This window comes from Meles meles, chromosome 4 (genome assembly GCF_922984935.1).
Source record: "Meles meles chromosome 4, mMelMel3.1 paternal haplotype, whole genome shotgun sequence".
Lineage (NCBI taxonomy): Eukaryota > Metazoa > Chordata > Mammalia > Carnivora > Mustelidae > Meles > Meles meles.
Window position 1 is genome coordinate 100171682 of NC_060069.1, and position 18758 is coordinate 100190439.

At 35.3% G+C, this 18758-nt stretch overlaps 1 protein-coding gene across 3 annotated transcripts in view; it reads left to right on the forward strand.

Moving 5' to 3' along the window:
* The window catches only part of LOC123940512 (limbic system associated membrane protein), a 675683-nt gene that overhangs the window by 358300 nt on the left and 298625 nt on the right, over positions 1 to 18758 (forward strand). For all 3 annotated transcript variants that reach the window (XM_046003374.1, XM_046003375.1, XM_046003376.1), the window contains exon 2: positions 3705 to 3937. In XM_046003374.1, the coding sequence (XP_045859330.1) occupies positions 3705 to 3937 (233 nt within the window). The remainder of the gene's footprint in view (positions 1 to 3704; positions 3938 to 18758) is intronic.

Genomic DNA, 18758 nt, shown 5'->3' on the forward strand with positions numbered 1-18758 from the left:
TAAATAGAAAAATATTTTATTAATAAAATACATCTCTTCTTACTTTTCCAGCATTAGCCACAGCTGATATTAAAGATAGAGTCATTAGATATCCAGTTCTGAACTAGATTGTCTGGTATTGAAGCAACATTCTGAGTAGGGAGTAATTCCTTATTATATTATGATGGTATGCATGAGAATTCTCATTTACTCTACAGGAATGCCTACTGCACAGTTAAGCCAACTTATCTCCTAGATGGAAGCTCATGATGCTTGCTGGTCAGTCAGTGCATGCTAGGAACCTTGGGTCTGCATTAAATCAGCATTTCCACATTTTTGAATGTGTTCTGTGACTATCCTATGTGACTGGTTATTTTCTGAACAATCATGAGCTCTACAAATTGAGATTATTTTGACTCTTACCATCTTTTACTTATATACCCTACTTATGGTTTGAAATAGTTGCCACCTTAAATCAAGATATCAAAATTTTAAAAAATTAGTTCTGAAATTGCATTATTTTTGCCATTTTTCAGTATGAAAGTTTTAGTCATGTGGAAAGATTATTTTCTGGTTTATAGAATCAATATATTTACTTTGGAACTACTGACTACATAAAAAAGAACACTTAAATATCTGAAGGAGTGGTTTTCCTTTTAAAAATACTACACTGTTTTGAAGGGTCAGGGGTGGGAGGTTGGGGGAACAGGTGGTGGGTAATGGAGAGGGCACGTTTTGCATGGAGCACTGGGTGTTGTGCAAAAAGAATGAATACTGTTACGCTGAAAAAATAAATAAAATGAGAAAAAAAAAAAAATGCTACACTGTTAAAAAAAAAAATACTACACTGTTGGGGCACCTGGCTGGCTCAGTCAGTAGAGCATGTGACTCTTGATCTCAGGGTTGTGAGTACAAGCTCCACGCTGGGTGTAGAGGTTACTTAAAGTAAAAATTTAAAAAAGGAAAATACCACATTGTGTTCTGCTTAGCTTCTTGGCTAACTATACTAAGTTAGTAAAAAGTGTGAGTGTATTTGTATGTGTATATATCCTAATATGTCTTTCATTTATTTGTAAGTAAAAGATAAACTTTAAAAATAAATACAAGATGAAACACAATGCAAGAATAAGCTGTTATGTAGATTGTCATAGCAAAACTTCCACTAATGCATTGTTTTGGTAGATGCATTTTTGTGGGTCTGGTAATTTTGCTGAAATAGTCAATTACATCTTTAGGTAAGATAAATCTGAACACTCTCAGAGAATAATTTGGGATAATGATCTGTGTGATAAGTTTAACTTTTCCATGGACAAAAATTGCTAAAATGTCCAAAAGACCCTAAACACCTGAGTTAGTAACTCTACCTTGAGCTGATAAGGAAATCTGTTCATTTGTTGATGTTGTAGGGTTTGGGATGGGGATGTGGAAAATAGGTAACCATATGTCCTCTTCTCTGTGAGGGTGACACTGTCAGTTTAATAGCAGGCATTCACCAAGTACCTGTATTCCATGAGATTAAATTTTGGAGGCACCTAAATGAATAGAGCGAAATATTTGCCTTTAATTGATTTGTAAGCCATATTTACATAAAATTGGTTATGTAGTATTTTTTTTCCAAAATGAACATATTAGAGGCATATTTTTGGCTAGACATTATTCAGAATATATTTCTATGATGTAGGGTATCTGTTTGCTGCTCTGTTGAGCTACATAGATGAGAAAATTGCAAGGAGATACATGATAGAAAATTTAAAATGCATTTACAGAAGTAAATTTCCATTCTTATCTGTAGAAAAGAAAAACACAGTAAACTACATCAATAACTTCATATATGTTCTAGAAAGTGGCTAATAGCCTATTAACTCATATATGATTCTCAGTTGAGAAGAGCCACAAATAACATGAAGGACAGAGAAACAATGCCACAAAATAATAGAATAGGAAAAGTCAAATATGGAAAGAAACAGCAAGCATCCATGAAGTTAGCTTTGTACTCCCTCATGGAGAAGTTCTAAATTATCAAACATATAATTAATCCCAACAATATCTCCATGGCAGAGAGATACATATTGGCTAATAGAGACACTAATTGAAGACTCCATCTACTTATGTCTGGAAAATAAATAGGTAGAGGAGAAAAGAGACCTATGGATCATGGAACTCAAGTAATTAATATTCTCATGTTCAATAAAATATTCAGTTCACTTAAAAATAATGGGAGTAGGGGGTCTTTTGAACCATAGGTGAGGTATTTTAAAAGGGTGCAGCTTTTCTCTTTCTAAGGCTGAATTGGCTTCTGTATACCTACTGTAGACAGCCTGTAGATAATGCATCAATTTCCTGTCTCTGCATGGGCGCAGAATCTCTATGACTGACTTTTTTTTTAATTAAAAAAAATATTTTATTTATTTGACAGAGAGAAATCACAACTAGGCAGAGAGAGAGGAGGAAGCAGGCTCCCCGCGGAGCAGAGAGCCCGCCCGATGCGGGGCTCGATCCCAGGACCCTGGGATCACAACCCAAGCGGAAGGCAGAGGCCCCAACCCACTGAGCCACCCAGGCGCCCCCTCTATGACTGACTTTTTTGACCTGAGAGAAAACCTGGATTTGACTTAGCTTGGAGAATACAGAACATGGTTTTTAACTGTTCTGCTGTCATGCTCTTGGCTTCTCTCACCATCCCTCATGCCCCAGAGTGCTGAGCAGATGGCTCTAGAGTTGTGAACAGGGTCTGGGACAATCTCCCTGTGGGGCAGACATAAATCTTGCCAAAGGGATACAGAGAGAAGTTCGTTTATTTGTTTGTTTTTTACTTGATTTTTCCATTTCCAGATTCTCACTGGAACTGAAGGAGAAAACTGCATTCACCATGAAGCCTCTACCCTTTCCCCATCAATCTGTATTCTTTGTCTCTTTCTTGCAAGTTTCAGAAAGAGATCCTTATAGGTTTTTAAAATAAGTAGTCATTCAGATAAACATTTTCCTTCATCTTTTTGGAATAGGAACTATGAAATTAGTTCTTTCATCTCCCATAAAATATTGAATTCACTCTGATGCACCAGAAATGCTGGTTGTAAGCCATCCTGCCAGCAGACAACTTGCTGCCTACAGCAGCTGGAACCAGACTTAGGCAAGATGACGCTAGCTTTGATTTCCTTGACACAACTATCTGCTTACCTTCAGATCTATTCACACACTTCTCACTCCTGGGAGAGGGCATTCTGAAGAATGAGAGAAGAATCTGAAGCAAACTCTGAAATCTTCTCGTCTAATTCCTATAGCAGTAGGGCATAAATTATATCTACCATCACACAGGAATTTAGGAAATACTTATGAAAGAATTAATACGATTCAAAACTCAGTAAATGTGTCATATTATCCCTTTCAAATTCTCAGGTACTTAAACAGATGGAGTTCTATGTGGTGACCTTTTCCTAGACAAGAAGAAGATAATCCAGTGGGAAGTCAATACCTATTTAATTTTATTTGCTTACATTTTTCATACTGATTGTTTATTGCCAAATTGAATCTAATATAATGACATCCATCCATTGGATGGTAATTAGTCTTAGGACAATACTTAGGACTCTAAAAAGTGGCTTGGTGATGATTCATCCTGCATGTAATTATTGTTCTTGATTGGTCTTGTTTAGGCCAGTCATATGGAAAATGAATGCAGGTGCAAGTAGGGCTGAGGTTCTAATGTTGTTACTCTGCTCTGGCAGGTGCGTTGTAGAAGACAAGAACTCGAAGGTGGCCTGGTTGAACCGTTCTGGCATCATTTTTGCTGGGCATGACAAGTGGTCTCTGGACCCTCGGGTTGAGCTGGAGAAACGCCATTCTCTGGAATACAGTCTCCGAATCCAGAAGGTGGATGTCTATGATGAGGGTTCCTATACTTGCTCGGTTCAGACACAGCATGAGCCCAAGACCTCCCAAGTTTACTTGATCGTGCAAGGTAAGAAAAGGTGGGATAGGTGGGTGGTAAGGAAGAGATGATAAACAGAAATTAAACATGATGTACAAAATATTTGCAAAATGCTTTCTGAAAAAAAAAAAAGCTTTCAATGGCATTACTGCATTTAAGTGTCTATTTTCTCTAAGGATAGAGTTAAATAAGAGGACTTAGAATATAAAGAGTGCAATGTGAACCAGGACCCTTGATAAGCATATTCTCTCCCAGCCCTTAATATAAAAGCACATAGTAAAGGCCATATCTATAAGAAGAGCACACGGAATATTTAGAACCATGTGAGGTGCTCTTTATCAGCTGTTAGGTACTGGATGCTTTGCTGAAGGCTTGATTTTTATCTTCAGCATAAAGAATGTTGCTAATTATCTGTTTTCATGATAGTAAATGCTATTTGGAAAAACAAAAATTTCCAGGGGCCTTGACATCCTCTCAGCTGGCCAGCTTTCTCTATAAATTGTATCTCCATTTCATGCTAAGTTATTTGTGAGTAAATGCAATGACCAGGCTCTACAAAGTCACTGGGGATGATCTGCTTCTAGATTGGGGTTTCCAAGGGCACATCTGAGTCACGTTTTGTAGGATGAAAACCCTAAGTGGCATACACGTGCCCCCAAACTATAGCTCTCATGGGTCCCTTTCCCCATGATTGCAGAATGAGAACAAAGCTGATCAGCTGCACAATTTTATTGCAAGAGAAGTCAAACCACCAGCAGTTTCAATCCATCTATCAGGAAAGATCTAAGTACTAACAAATATTAGGGCTGTGTTCATGTATTCTTGATTTACAATTTTATGTAAATTTAATGCAAATCAGGCATGGCCCTAGGGCTCCTGTCAGGATTCCAATGCAGTCAGTGGTGTGGGAAAGTTTGACTGTAGCTTCTATTAATGTGTTATGGAATTGATTATTGCAGCGTTTAAATTATTGCTCTCCCAACTCCTCTGATTAATAGATGGAAACTGGAGTGAAATACATCGGAGACTGTCTGGTCCAGAGGTGGTTTAATCATGTGACCTCTATCTTGATCCATTTGGAATGGCTGATAGCTTCATTTTATTGCTTGTTAAAGGCATGTCTACTGACTTGCAAAGTTCCTATCATAGCCCAGGCATAGAATGTTTTCCTTGTAGTTGAGTACAGAGTGCTAGAGCTTACAACATGATACTTCAGGGCTTAGATCTCAGGCAGTGCATTTAAATGTGTAAACATAACCAGAGATGTGTAAATATGTAAATGGGTTAATTTGCCAACTCCCTCAAAAACACAAGTATGACATATATTTTCCCTCTCTCTCTCTTACATACACACATACACACACAAACACTCCTTCCTCAAAACAAAAAAAGTTCTACCCGGTGCAATGGCAGATGAAGTCGAGGTAACTAGTTTTCTTAAAGCCCCTCAGAAAAGATTTCACCCAATAACCAGCTCCATATTATATTATGAGATTTATACACAATTTTAATTCCTTTATAGCCTTTAGTGTCACTGGAAAGCCACTAGAGACCACAACTAGAAAATGTGTACTGTACTATACTAAATAAAATGGACAATTTAAATATATTATATTTCTTGGTTTCTAGACGAGGAAGCAGAAGTTCTTTAAATTTAGGTTACATGCTCAAGGTCACATGGAGAGTTCAAGGAGTGAGTAGTTTGGAACCAAGGAGACCAAGAATCAAATCTGAAGCATTTTCAACTGGAAGGGAAATTTATTGTGATGACTTTAGAAACTATCATATCTATATTTAAGTCAGCTCTTAGCACCAAATGCCCCAAGCCCTTCCCCCCCCCTTTTTTTCTTATTTATCTATGTTCATTTTAGTTACAAACTAAATGTGCTAATCTTGAGGAGGTTAGGGCTAGAAGTAAGTTCGATCATATTTGCGTATACCTTCATACCGTGTTGGCACAAATGAAATTAACTTAAATTTAGCTCACATGAAGTTAAATTTAATAACTTCATATTAAGTTAAATTTAACAAATCAATATTAAGTGATGGAAAAGAACCTACCAATTGCTAGGTACTGTTTATTCTGTTGGGAAGCCTTCAAGGTTCTTCTACCTGGTCTAAGAATTAAATTGATATGAAATAGATTAGTAGGAGAAAATAAAATTTAATTTCATATGTGTGAGTATCCACATAGACATGAGATTCCAAAGACAGGCAAAATGAGGTATATATATCATCCTGAACTAAAGAAAAGGGGTCGTAGGTCTGGGACTTCAAAGGAAAAAGAAATCAATTCACAGGAAAATGAAGAGCAAATGTTGCTGAGCCATGCAGAAACAAGGGGACATAGGGAGGACTTTGATCAAACAGTGCCTGCAAGGATTCTCCTTATCTACCACCCCAAGTCCATATTATATAATGTAGTTATTTATGGTGATAGCTCTTTTGCTGGAGCAGGTCTTCTGTCTAAATTCTTTTAAGCAGTTAAGGGGAAGGTTAATTTTTCTTTCTGAGTCAGTGGACATTGATTATTTTTAGGTCTAAAAAATCTGCATGCCAAAGGTACAAATCTTGGGGCAACTCTTTCAGAACCCCTATAGTTCATTTTCCCATTTGATTCTAATAATATTATTATTAAGTAGGTATTAATGACTTTATTAAAAATACATAAAAGCTTCAAGTTCAGATATAATAAGGAGCCTGCCTAAGGCTGCCTGTTGGCTTAGGACAGGGTTTCAAACCCATATCTGCATGATTCAAGATACTATTATATATATTTTTAATCATGTTGCTGTGGAAGAAAAAATGAGCCATAAAGCCTATACTTGAAAGAGAGATGAAGAAAAGATCTCTTCATTGAGTCTAAGTCATGAAGGGGTTTTTTTGACCATTATATGGATGTTGGCATTTTATATTGAGCTCCAGATGGCTGATCCACTTCTCTTTAGGACATTAAAGCTTATGATCGTATCAGTAATTCTATCCCATCATCTTGTTTTCTTTATACTCTTTCGTACTTGTGCTTCAACCCTGTGTTTTCACCATATCGACCATGCTGTTTCTAGGAATGGCTGCCAGCCTTCCTTCCAGCCCCACAGCACCATCCTTCTTTTGAGTTTTTCAAATTCTGCCTTCCTCACCCTCCATGGTTTCTCTTCATCCAATTTAACTAGTCATTAAATAAATACTGGATTCTTTTTTTCCTTGCCTAATGGTGAGGATACCTTTAGCTCCAAGATGCTATGAGATATCATGAAAGAAGAGCAGTTGAGAACATGGGCTTTGAAGTCATACTGCCTGCCTCAAATTTCAGCTTTCTTTCTTGCTACTTAAATAAATTTGGTGGTAAACTGCTTAATTTCTCTAATGATCAGTTTTCTCATATATAAAACAGACAAAATTTAAATTTTAAATACTCCCAAATTTATTGTAAGGATTAAATTAGAATTCTATGTAAGCCCCTAGTCCAGTGTCTGGATATCATGAGTTCTGACCCACTAAGATGATAATAATGGTGATGATGATGGTGGCAATGATGATGATGATGGTGATATGATGATGATGGCAACCATGATGCTGCTGCTGTCACAAGGCTTACTTTGGCCCTACAGCTATTGTCCAGAGGCTAACAACTGCTTCCACTTATGCCCGTTACCGTTGTGGTGGGCTTCTTCAGCTTTTATTTTATATCTTTCCTATCCATTTTCTTCAGGTGTCCTTTCCTTAGCATTCAGTCTTTCACGTTACTTCCTTAGGATTCTGATGGGCTTCTTAGACCAGCATCACTTTAAAGTTCTCAGTTGCCTTTATTAAGAATATTAAGGACAAAATTCAGTATGCTTCACAGCAACACTTCAAGAGTTTGTTAAGTTTTAGATTGGTGGGAGCTTCCCAGAATTTCTGATGAAGTAGTCTGGAGATAGGGGCTGAGACTATGCATTTCTAACACATTCAAAAGTGATAATGAGGGGCACCTGGGTGGCTCAGTGGGTTAAAGCCTCTGCCTTCGGCTTAGGTCATGATCCCAGGGTCCTTGGATCGAGCTCCACAGAGAGCCTGCTTCCTCCTCTCTCTCTGCCTGCCTCTCTGCCTAGTTGTGATTTCTCTCTGTCAAATGAATAAAATATTAAAAAAAAAAGTGATGATGATGCTACCAATGTAAGGACCATACTTTGAGAACCACGACTCTAAAAAATTTGTATACCTTAAGAATATCAGAAGAAATATTCCTGCATAACTTCATTAATTTGAGATAGTTTTACACCCCCAAATACTCCTAAAACTAATCTCATTGAACATGAGACAGGGAATAGGTAGATTGACAAATACCTTAAATTTCATGGTAACATCTTAGGCCCTCTAAGATTGCTTACCTAGCCTAGTTCTGTGCAAAGAAAATCTCTCTTCCCAAACTGTCCATTTGCAGGTAGCAAAGCTAAAAAAAAGAAAAAGAAAAAGAAAAAAAGGTTGAGACACAAAACTGTTCCAGGCTTCAAAAATCTCATCTGTATAAATTTTTAAAATATTTGTATCCCCTCATGTTTTTCATGTTTCATTTTCCCTGGAAGCTCCTTTCCTTTTATATATATTCCCATCACATTAGTGACTGTTTAACATCTCCAACATTTTCTGTCTAGGTTTTTATCAGTTCATGAGGGTCATTACACATAAAATACCCTGTGTTAAAATAAGTTTGCTACATGGTTCACTAAACTCAATCTTTAGCAAAATGACATCTCTACACACCTTCCTCATGAGATACACAAGTGAAAGTTTTGCATCAGCAAATATACAAATCAATAATGATCTCTGGGTTGACTTGTGATTAATAGTATTAAATGATACATTTTGTGGAAGTCAAAGTTACTCAAATAGAAACATGCATTTGAGATACTTAATGAATGGTGGGATTCATTTCTCAAGCCAGGTATTTTGTTTCCCACACTACCTTCTTTACCGATTCTGAGACAAAAGATTAAGAGAACATCATCCTTAACTTCAATAAACAGAGTACTTTAACATCCTTCCTATTAATAATGCTCATTTCTTCTCCAGAAGTTATACTCCTATGATATGTTTTTTTTCTGATCATGCCACAAATGGAAGCACTTGCATTACAACTGTGTTTCTCTTTATGTGATCCTAGCATAACTGCACAAAGTCAACAATTTGGTTTATTATATTTGTCAAAATGTAGACTCCTGAGAAGCACTCCCAGAACAATTGAACCAAAATCCCTGGGAATATAGTCAAAATTTGCAAATACACTGTGCTCTGCAGGCAATTCAGATATATGTGAAAAACCTAGAGCTACTGTTCTAGGGATCTAAACAATTAGAAGAATTTGCAGCTACCTGCCTGTTCATTTTCCTGTATGACATAGCATCAAATTGTATATAAAGCTCTGTGGAGCAGATGCTAGAACCTTATAATGGAAAAATAAAAATAAAATAAAATAAACCTATGTCCTTATTGAAAACAGATGTTCTTGAGTGCTGGGAATAGTGGCCTCAAAAATGAGTTTTGTTTTTTTTTTAACTATAATATTCAGAATCTCCATGTGTATATGAATACAAAGGACACCCTAACATGACAGGATTTTTAGAAAGTGAACCTTATTTTTAAATATCTTATGCAGGAGCACCTGGGTGGCTCAGTCAGTTAAGGAATGGATTCTTGGTTTCAGCTCAAGTCATGATCTCAGGGTCATGAGATCTATCCCTGCATCAGGCTCAGCACTGAGTGTGAACTCAGCTTTAGATTCTCTCACACCCCCTTGGCCTCCCACCCCTTCTCTCTCTCAAATAAATAAATAAATAGATAAAGTCTTTGTAAATAAATAAATATCTTATTCACCATCCCTTGCAACATTTATCGTATTTTCAAATTTTTATTACATTGTTCTTGTGCTCAGTACCCATACTAGAATGGTCATTTCCATGTTGAGTCTTTTGCTCTCTTTTTATGCTATTCTAATTTGGTTAACATTCAATTGTAGAAATGCCCTAATCTGCATATAATAACATTGGAGATATTTTAGAAAACATTTTTGGTTTTTTAAATATATTTCTAAATTAATAAATGTTTAAATGTCACTATAATAGTAAAGAGAATACCAGATATTTTTCTCACCACTGTGATACAGATCATAGCATGGACTCTGAGACTATTACATGTAAGGAAATTTATTGCATGATAACCTTAATTAAGCCATTATCATTATGGAAAAAAAATGAAAGTGGTACTCCTTGTAAGATCATTTTGGCCTTTTTTTTCAAATCCACATACCTAAAGAACCAAATTTTCTGTACTTCATTAATTTTAGAATATCCATATTGACTTACAATTGTAATTCTATAGATTCCCTTTTAATTTGATAATTGAAAACTCAACCGTTAAACACAAATATAATTTTTTTCATGAATACTAGTCTAAAACTTATTGTTTCTAGGATTCTTAGAAGTATTTTAAATCCCATTAAACACTCCTAATTCTGACATGAATATAGTACCCAGAACTCCAAGCAGGTTTCTCTTTTATCTCTCTTAATCTGTCTTTTCTTTACGTCTTTCATTACTGTATTACCCTTTTATCCCATTTTGGTTTCCACAGTTTTATTTATCCCCAATCAACTGTAGTTTGAAAACAGATGATCCTTCTTCTGACAAATAGTCAGAAGTCAATAGTAGCTTAACATTACGATGCCTATGTCATTCACCTCACTTCCTCTCATCACACAGGCATTTTATCATCTCATATTATCACAAGAAAAAGTGTGAGTACAATACAATAGGATACTTTGAGAAAGACCACATTTACATAGCTTTTATTATAATATATTACAGTATAAAATATATTATTCTTTTTTATTATTAGTTATTATTTTTAATCTCTTACTGTACTTAATTTATATGTTAAACTTTATCAAAGGTATGTATGACTATGTAGGAAAAAAACACAACATCTGTAAGGTTTAGTCAAAAAGCTAATGGGCAAGGTCAAGTATAGTGGGAAAGCAACCCAACCTGTGCCAGGGCCTACCCAAGTGGAATACAATCATTACAGGGCCCAGGGCTCACAAAAGGACATCTAAGTGAGGAGGCAGTCACAGAGGATTAGGACCTTAGCTACAATCAAGAAAATTGAGAAAGTTAGTAAATATATTGAGATTAATGATAACCAATTTTTCATTAATGGGGAAGAGAAGTATAAATATGGAAAGGGGAGAGCTAAAATGAACCAGATGATGTTAGATCAAAATTGGAGTTATTAGTGTTTATTCATGAGTTTTAACAGAAGATAGATAGAGAAAATGATGTCTACTTATTCGTATATTTTCTACCCTTGCCCACTGAGAGGGCCTTAGAACACTTATACCTCAGTAACAGTGAGCTTAGCTGACATCCAGATGTTGATTTTAGAATATCACTGTTAACATAGGCAGTAATTTCTTTGACATCAACCATAGCAACATTTTTCTATATATGTCTCCTAAGGCAAGGGAAAAAAAAGCAAAAATAAACTATTGGGACTACACTGAAACAAAAAAGCTTTTGCATAGCAAAGGAAACTATCAACAAATCAAAAAAATTAGCCTACTGAATGAGAGAAGATATTTGAAAATGATATCTACAATATATGAACAATATATAAAACACAACACCCAAAAAACAAATAATCTAATTTAAAATGGGCAGGGAAACTGAATAGACATTCTTCTAAAGATGGCCAACAGACGTATGAAAAGATGTTCAACATCACCCATCGTAAGAGAAATGCAAATCAAAACCACAATGAGATATGACTTTACATCTGCCAGAATGGCTGTTTTCAAAAAGACAAGAAGTAACAAGTGTTGGTGACGATATGGAGAAAAGGGACCCCTCATGTACTATTAGTTCAGTACACTGTAAATTGGTATAGCCATTGTGCAAAACATTACAGAGGTTCCTCCAAATATTTAAAATATAAATATCATATGATCCAATAATTCTACTTCTGGGTATTTGCCCAAAGAAAATGAAAACACAAATTTGAAAAGATACATGCAGACTTATGTTTATTACAGTACTATTGACAATAGCTAAAATATGGAAGCAGCCTAAGCATCCATCAGTAAGCAAAGGGATAAGATAGATAGATAGATATACCAGCCATAAAAAAGGATGAGAGCTTGCCATTTTGACAAGATGGGTGGACCTAGAGGGTATTATACTAAGTGAAATAAGCCAGACTGAGGAAGACAAATACCTTATGATTTCACTCATATGTGGAAGCTAAACAACAAAAAAAAAGAATAAATAAACAAAAAACAGAATCAAACCTATAAATACAGAGAACAAACTCATGGTTGCCAGATGAATGGAGGTTTGCAAAATAGGTAAGGTGGAGTGGGAGATAAGGTTTCCAGTCATGGAATCACTAAGTCAAGAATACAAGGCACAGCTTAGGGAATATACTCAATAGTATTGTAAAAGTCTTGTATGGTGACAGGTGGTAGCTACCCTTGTGATGAGCATATGATAAAGTATAGAGATCTTGATTCACTATGTTGTACCCCTGAAATTAATGAAACATTGTTTATCAATTATACACAAGTAAAAAAAAAAATTTTTTTTTTTTTTTTTTAAATAGAGTATCCCTCTCCGGCAATAGGAACAAAGGTTACTTAGCGAAATAGATGATTCCAGGATTGGGACAAGGAAGGAACAATATGAGCTTGGAACATCTTCTGTGTCATTAAGCAAGGAAGACTTCAAAGAAAAGTTTGGCATATCAAAAGTATACAGAAGCCATCTTAAAATGGATTTCTACTTGCTAATTCTGGGACAATTTGGTTATTAAAATAAATAATAGCAACATATTACAATGCTGATACAAACTAGATAGTCATTGTTCAATAAAGAGAATATAAAGCTCTTTCTTACAATGGAATGTCAACTAATAAATGTAGAAGGAATGATGGAATTGAATATTATCATTTGCCATCATTGTAGAAATAATCAGTTCAGTCAAGAAACATCAGTGGATTCTAAAAATAGCAGATAAAAATGAAATAAGGACTGAGTTTTTTACATAATCTCAAAGTAGCTCCCCACAAACTATTAAGTAATATTTATTAATGGGAAAAAAGAATAAAAATGAAAAAAGTATAAAAATCTCGTTGACAACATTCAGCATTAATATTATCAGTAATAGGACAAATTGGCATCATATGCCAAATGATAAAATGCAATAAGCAGAATATAGCATCACTTCTGTGATATTTCTGTCAAAATCTGAGTCTAATCAGAAGAAAACATTGGGCACACCCAAATGAAGGACATTTCTATGGAAGAACTGACCTGTAATCTCTTAAGTGTCAAGGTTATATAAGTTAGGAGAGACAGTGAAACTTCCCCAGACTGAAGGAGGCTAGAGACTTGGTATATCTGGGTGTAATATGTGAACTTACTTTAGAACATTTTGCTAGAAAGACATTACTGGAACAAGTGACAAAACTTGAATAGAGTCTCTGTGTGAAGAATATACGGGAGTTCTTTGTATCATTTGTGCAATTTTCTATAAAATTGGAATTATTTCAGAATAAAAGTAAAACAGGCTCCATAACGCTTAAGGTAGGTATCAGGGTTAAATACTAGTGAATAAAATCCAAAATTGTATTATATACTAAATGTAGCATAATCAAGTAGGATTTTTTTCAAGCACAATCTATTATAAAGAAATATTAATACTCAATGTAGTAAACTTAGTCTGTAGTAGATACCTTTTTCACGTGAAAGAAATAGCCTTAACAGTAATTAATTCAGGAATAAGGCAGGGATTCCAAAATCATTACTTATTTTTTTTCTTTCTTTATTTTTTTCAGCGTAACAGTATTCATTGTTTTTGCACAACACCCAGTGCTCCATGCAATACGTGCCCTCCCTATTACCCACCACCTGTTCCCCCAGCCTCCCACCCCCGACCCTTCAAAACCCTCAGGTTATTTTTCAGAGTCCATAGTCTCTTATGGTTCGCCTCCCCTTCCAATTTTTTTTTTATATATACATATAATGTATTTTTATCCCCAGGGGTACAGGTCTGTGAATGGCCAGGTTTACACACTTCACAGCACTCACCATAGCACATACCCTCCCCGATGTCCATAACCCCCTCCCCCTCTCCCAACCCCACCTCCCGCCAGCACCCCCCAGTTTGTTTTGTGAGATTAAGAGTCATTTATGGTTTGTCTCCCTCCCAATCCCATCTTGTTTCATTTATTCTTCTCCTATCCCCCTAACCCCCCATGTTGCATCTCCATGTCCTCATATCAGGGAGATCATATGATAGTTGTCCAAAATCATTACTTTTTTTAAAGATTCATTTATTCATTTTAAAGAGAGAGCACACACGAGCGAGGGGAGGGGCAGAAGGAAAGGGAGATACAGACTCCCCACTGAACAGGGACCCCCCCCCCCCCCCCAGTGCAGGGCTCAGTCTCAAGAAACTGAGATGATGTTATGAGCTGAAATCAAGGGACCAATGCTCAACCAACTGTGGCACCCAGGAGGCACCCCATCAACAATCATTACTTAATATTATTCTGGAGATTGTAGTCAATGCAATGGGAGAAGAAAATAAATTTTAAAAATTTAATTGTAGGAAAGGAGGAGAGAAACAATATTTTTAGGTAAAATAATTACTAACTTTAAAAAAAACCCTCATAAATTAATGACAAAAACCCATTAGCACCAATAACCATCTGATAAGTTGTCCTATTTTCTAAAGAAGTATATAAAATTAATAGTTTTTACATTTGGTTATAAGAAACACATAAAATATTCTATAAAATGACCTTTCATGAAGTTTCAATAATATAAAAACATTTAAGAATAAATTAAATATTTCCCTGATGCCAAGTTATGTTGAACACTTTTTTCATGTGTCTGTTGGCCATCTGGATGTCTTCTTTGCAGAAATGCCTGTTCATGTATCCTGCCCATTTCTTGACTGGATTCTTTGTTTTTGGGTGTTGAGTTGATAGGTTCTTTATAGATTTTGGATACTAGCCCTTTATGTGATATGTCGTTTGCGAATATCTTCTCCTATTCTATCAGTTTTCTTTTGGTTTTGTTGACTGTTTCCTTTGTTGTGCAAAAGTTTTTGATCTTGGGAAATACAAATCAAAACCACACTGAGATACCACCTCACATTGGTCAGAATGGCTAAAATTAATAAGTCAGGAAATGACAGATGTTGGTGAGGATTTGGAGAAAGGGGAACCTTCCTACACTGCTGGTGGGAATGCAAGCTGGTGCAGCCACTCTGGAAAACAGTATGGAGGTTCCTCAAAAAGTTGAAAATAGAGCTACCCTATGACCCAGCAATGGCACCACTGGGTATTCACCCTAAAGATACAAATGTAGCGATCTGAAGAGGCAGGTGCGCCTGAATGTTTATAGCAGCAATGTCCACAATAGCCAAACTATGGAAAGAACCTAGATGTCCATCAACAGATGAATAGATAAAGAAGAGGTGGTGTATATGTATACACCTACACACATACACACACACACACACACACACACACACACACACACACACACACAGAGGAATACTATGCAGCCATCAAAAGAAAATCTTGCCTTTTGCTTTGATGTGGATGGAACTAGAAGGTGTTATGCTGAGCAAAATAAGTCAGTCAGAAAAAGACAATTATCATATGATCTCCCTGGTATGAGGAATTTGAGAGGCAGGGCCTGGGGTTGTGGGGGGTAGGGAAGGAAAAAATGAAACAAGATGGGATCAGGAGGGTTACAAACCGAAAGAGACTCTTAATCTCATGAAAAGAACTGAGGATTGCTGGGTTATGGACAATGAGGAGGGTGTGTGCTATGGTGAGTGCTGTGAAATGTGTAAGCCTGATGATTCACAGACCCAATCCACAGACCTAATTATTTGCCTATAATTAGGCAAATAATACATTATGTATTAATAAAAACAACAACAAACAAACAAAATAAAAAGAATAAATTGAGTAAACAATGTAGAGAACTTAAATGCATAAATCAATAGCTCTATCTGGGAAGATAAGATGATGTTTTGTATGTCTGTTTTTTGTTTGTTTTTTAATGGAAGAGAAATACTTCATTCTCTGTAATGTAATGGACACACAAGTAATGTAAGGCAGCAGTTTTTCCCAAAGTAAATACAGAATTTTTTTTGTATCTAAAAATTACTTTGAGGGATTTTTTTAAAAGATTTTATTTATTTGTTTGAGATAGAGTGAGAGTGAGAGAGAGAGAGAAAGATCACAAGCAGGAGAAGTGGGAGAGCTCAGCCCCACTGAGCAGGGAGCCTGTTCTGGAGCTTAATCCAAGGACTCTGGGATCAGGACCTGAGCCAAAAACAGACGCTTAACCAACTGAGCCACTCAGGCACCCCTGCTTTGAGGGATTTTTTTTTATTGAAATTGTACTAAATTTATCAAAATAATTACAAATAGGTAGGCAGAAAGAAATAATTTTTTAAATTGTTTTATTGGAGCAGGAAAATTCTTGTACTGCTAGATGCTAACATATGTTGTTAAGATAAAATTATCGAAACACCATATTTTTGGTTTAAGAGTGACCACATCTATAGATATAAATGAAATGTGTAAAACACTACCACATGTAATTAGAACACACGTGATCTAGATTTATTTAAAATCATGGAGAAGGTATGATTATTCAACAGATTAGTTTCAAATAACTAAAGAAAAAGTAGAATTGTATTTTTACTGAAAAAACTCTCATGAAAATTAATACCATATTTTTTTAAAGACTTAAAAGTAGAAAATAAAGGGAAAAGCTGGGGCAACCATCAATAAATATGTACCTTAACAGAGTTAAGAAGGCTTTCTTAATATAAAAGCAAGTGCAATGAGCACAAAGAAAAAAATGAGTAAATTTGACTATGTATATATAAATGTATAAAATTAAGGGAAGGGAAGTGATAAAGTGATTTAAAAACAAATTATGTAAAAAAATAAAACTTTAATGTTGGTATATGAATACAGTTCAACAGGTCAATTAAGAGAAAAAATATCAATATAGAAAATATGACTAAAATTTGTCTAAGGGCATAAAATCACCAGTTTACAAAAGGACCTGTGGATATAGCACACATATGAAAAACTGAAAACCTCACTAATAAGGAAGTGCAAAATAAAGCAGCAATAAATTATCTTTTAGACCAATAATACTGGGAAAGGGTTAACAAAATGTGGCTAGCCTGAATTGGCAAGTCAGTATGAAAACTGACACTTTCATATTTCCCTGTTGAGAGTGTAAATTAGTAGAAACTTTGCTAGGGTATTGTGGGAATGTCTATCAAAGTTTTAAAACATATTTGTATCATTTGACCCAGTAATTCCACTTCCATGAAAATCCTTTGAAATGCAAACAGATTATTTTACAAACTGGTCACCACCAAATTATTTTTAAAGAAAAGTATGTAAACACCCTAAATATGCAGAATAAGGAATGAGGAGGTTAAATTAAGGTCATTTCCTAGGCAGAAATACCACTAGAGTGAACTTGAGAGTAGCTGTGAGCACTCAAACCTCTCCCCTATGTTTACAACTTCTATCCTTTCAGTATTGGGATGTTTTCTCTTTCTTCCAACTAAAAACTCTCAGCCACACAACTAAGCAGCCATTGACTATCATGCTTTATAAAACATATTATTACATGATAAATGTTTGCTATATATGGTTAAGTGAAATGGTAGATTACAAAAAGTATAATCTGTACCTTGAATTTTGTAAACTATAATAAATATACACACCATATGCACTCATACATCCATTGGAAAAAAAGAAAGAATGAAATATGCCAAAATTTTTTTTACAGTAATTTTTAAAGTATTGTCTTTATAGGTAAATTTTTACATTATTTTGTTTCCGTGTGTGTGTGTGTATGTGTGTGTACACATATCATCTTTGGAGAATAGCCTAAAAATTGTTAAAATAATAATCATGATTATTGAAAGGACAGACTTTTAGAAAAATTTTCAGAGCACAATTTCTCTTTGGTGCCTTCAACCTCCATTTTTATTGTTTTTTTTTTTCTCCATCCTTTCATCACACACACACACACACACACACACACACACATTACAATGTCTTGGAGAAGAGGAACAAACACAGAAATTTCATGTGAAAAGACCTTGTCAGCCTCCTCAAATTGAGTACAACTATAGAATAAACAAGTTTCTGTATAAAGTTCTAAGTCCTAACCTGATTTCAAAACAAAACAAAACAAAAAAACATAATAAAAACATTCTCCCTAGATTTTTTTTGGATGCTGCTTTAATATTGAATTCATTTGCCTGTCCAAGCTGGATCCCACAGTCTGACATTTTAGTAGTCTCCTTCCTCGAACCCTAAATTCAAGTTTATTTGATTTTATCTTGTTTTGACCCCTTCTGTCCCTAGCCAAGGGGTAACTCCATGTTATTCTTCTCTACCTTATCTAAAGGTTGCTAGGAAATGAGATATCATAACATTTTTATTGTACACTACAAAGTCATGCTAATCTCAGCTGAGTCCTCATGTTTTCTAGAAATCTCCATTCATCACTGGCCGATTTTCAATTCAATTGCCTAAAATGTTTCTTCCTAGTCTTCCTTATTCAAACTTCCACTGTTCCTCTCTTTTTAAAGTACCAATCTTTTTAGAATTTTTTCTATTTATGCTCTTTTGAAAAAATTCTACCAGATATACTGCTAATAATTCTTTTTCTTTTTTGCAATTCCTTGTCTTATGTCCTGAAATAATGCCCTTAGTGTTTTGTCTCTCAGACTATACCAACTTGAAATTTTTTAG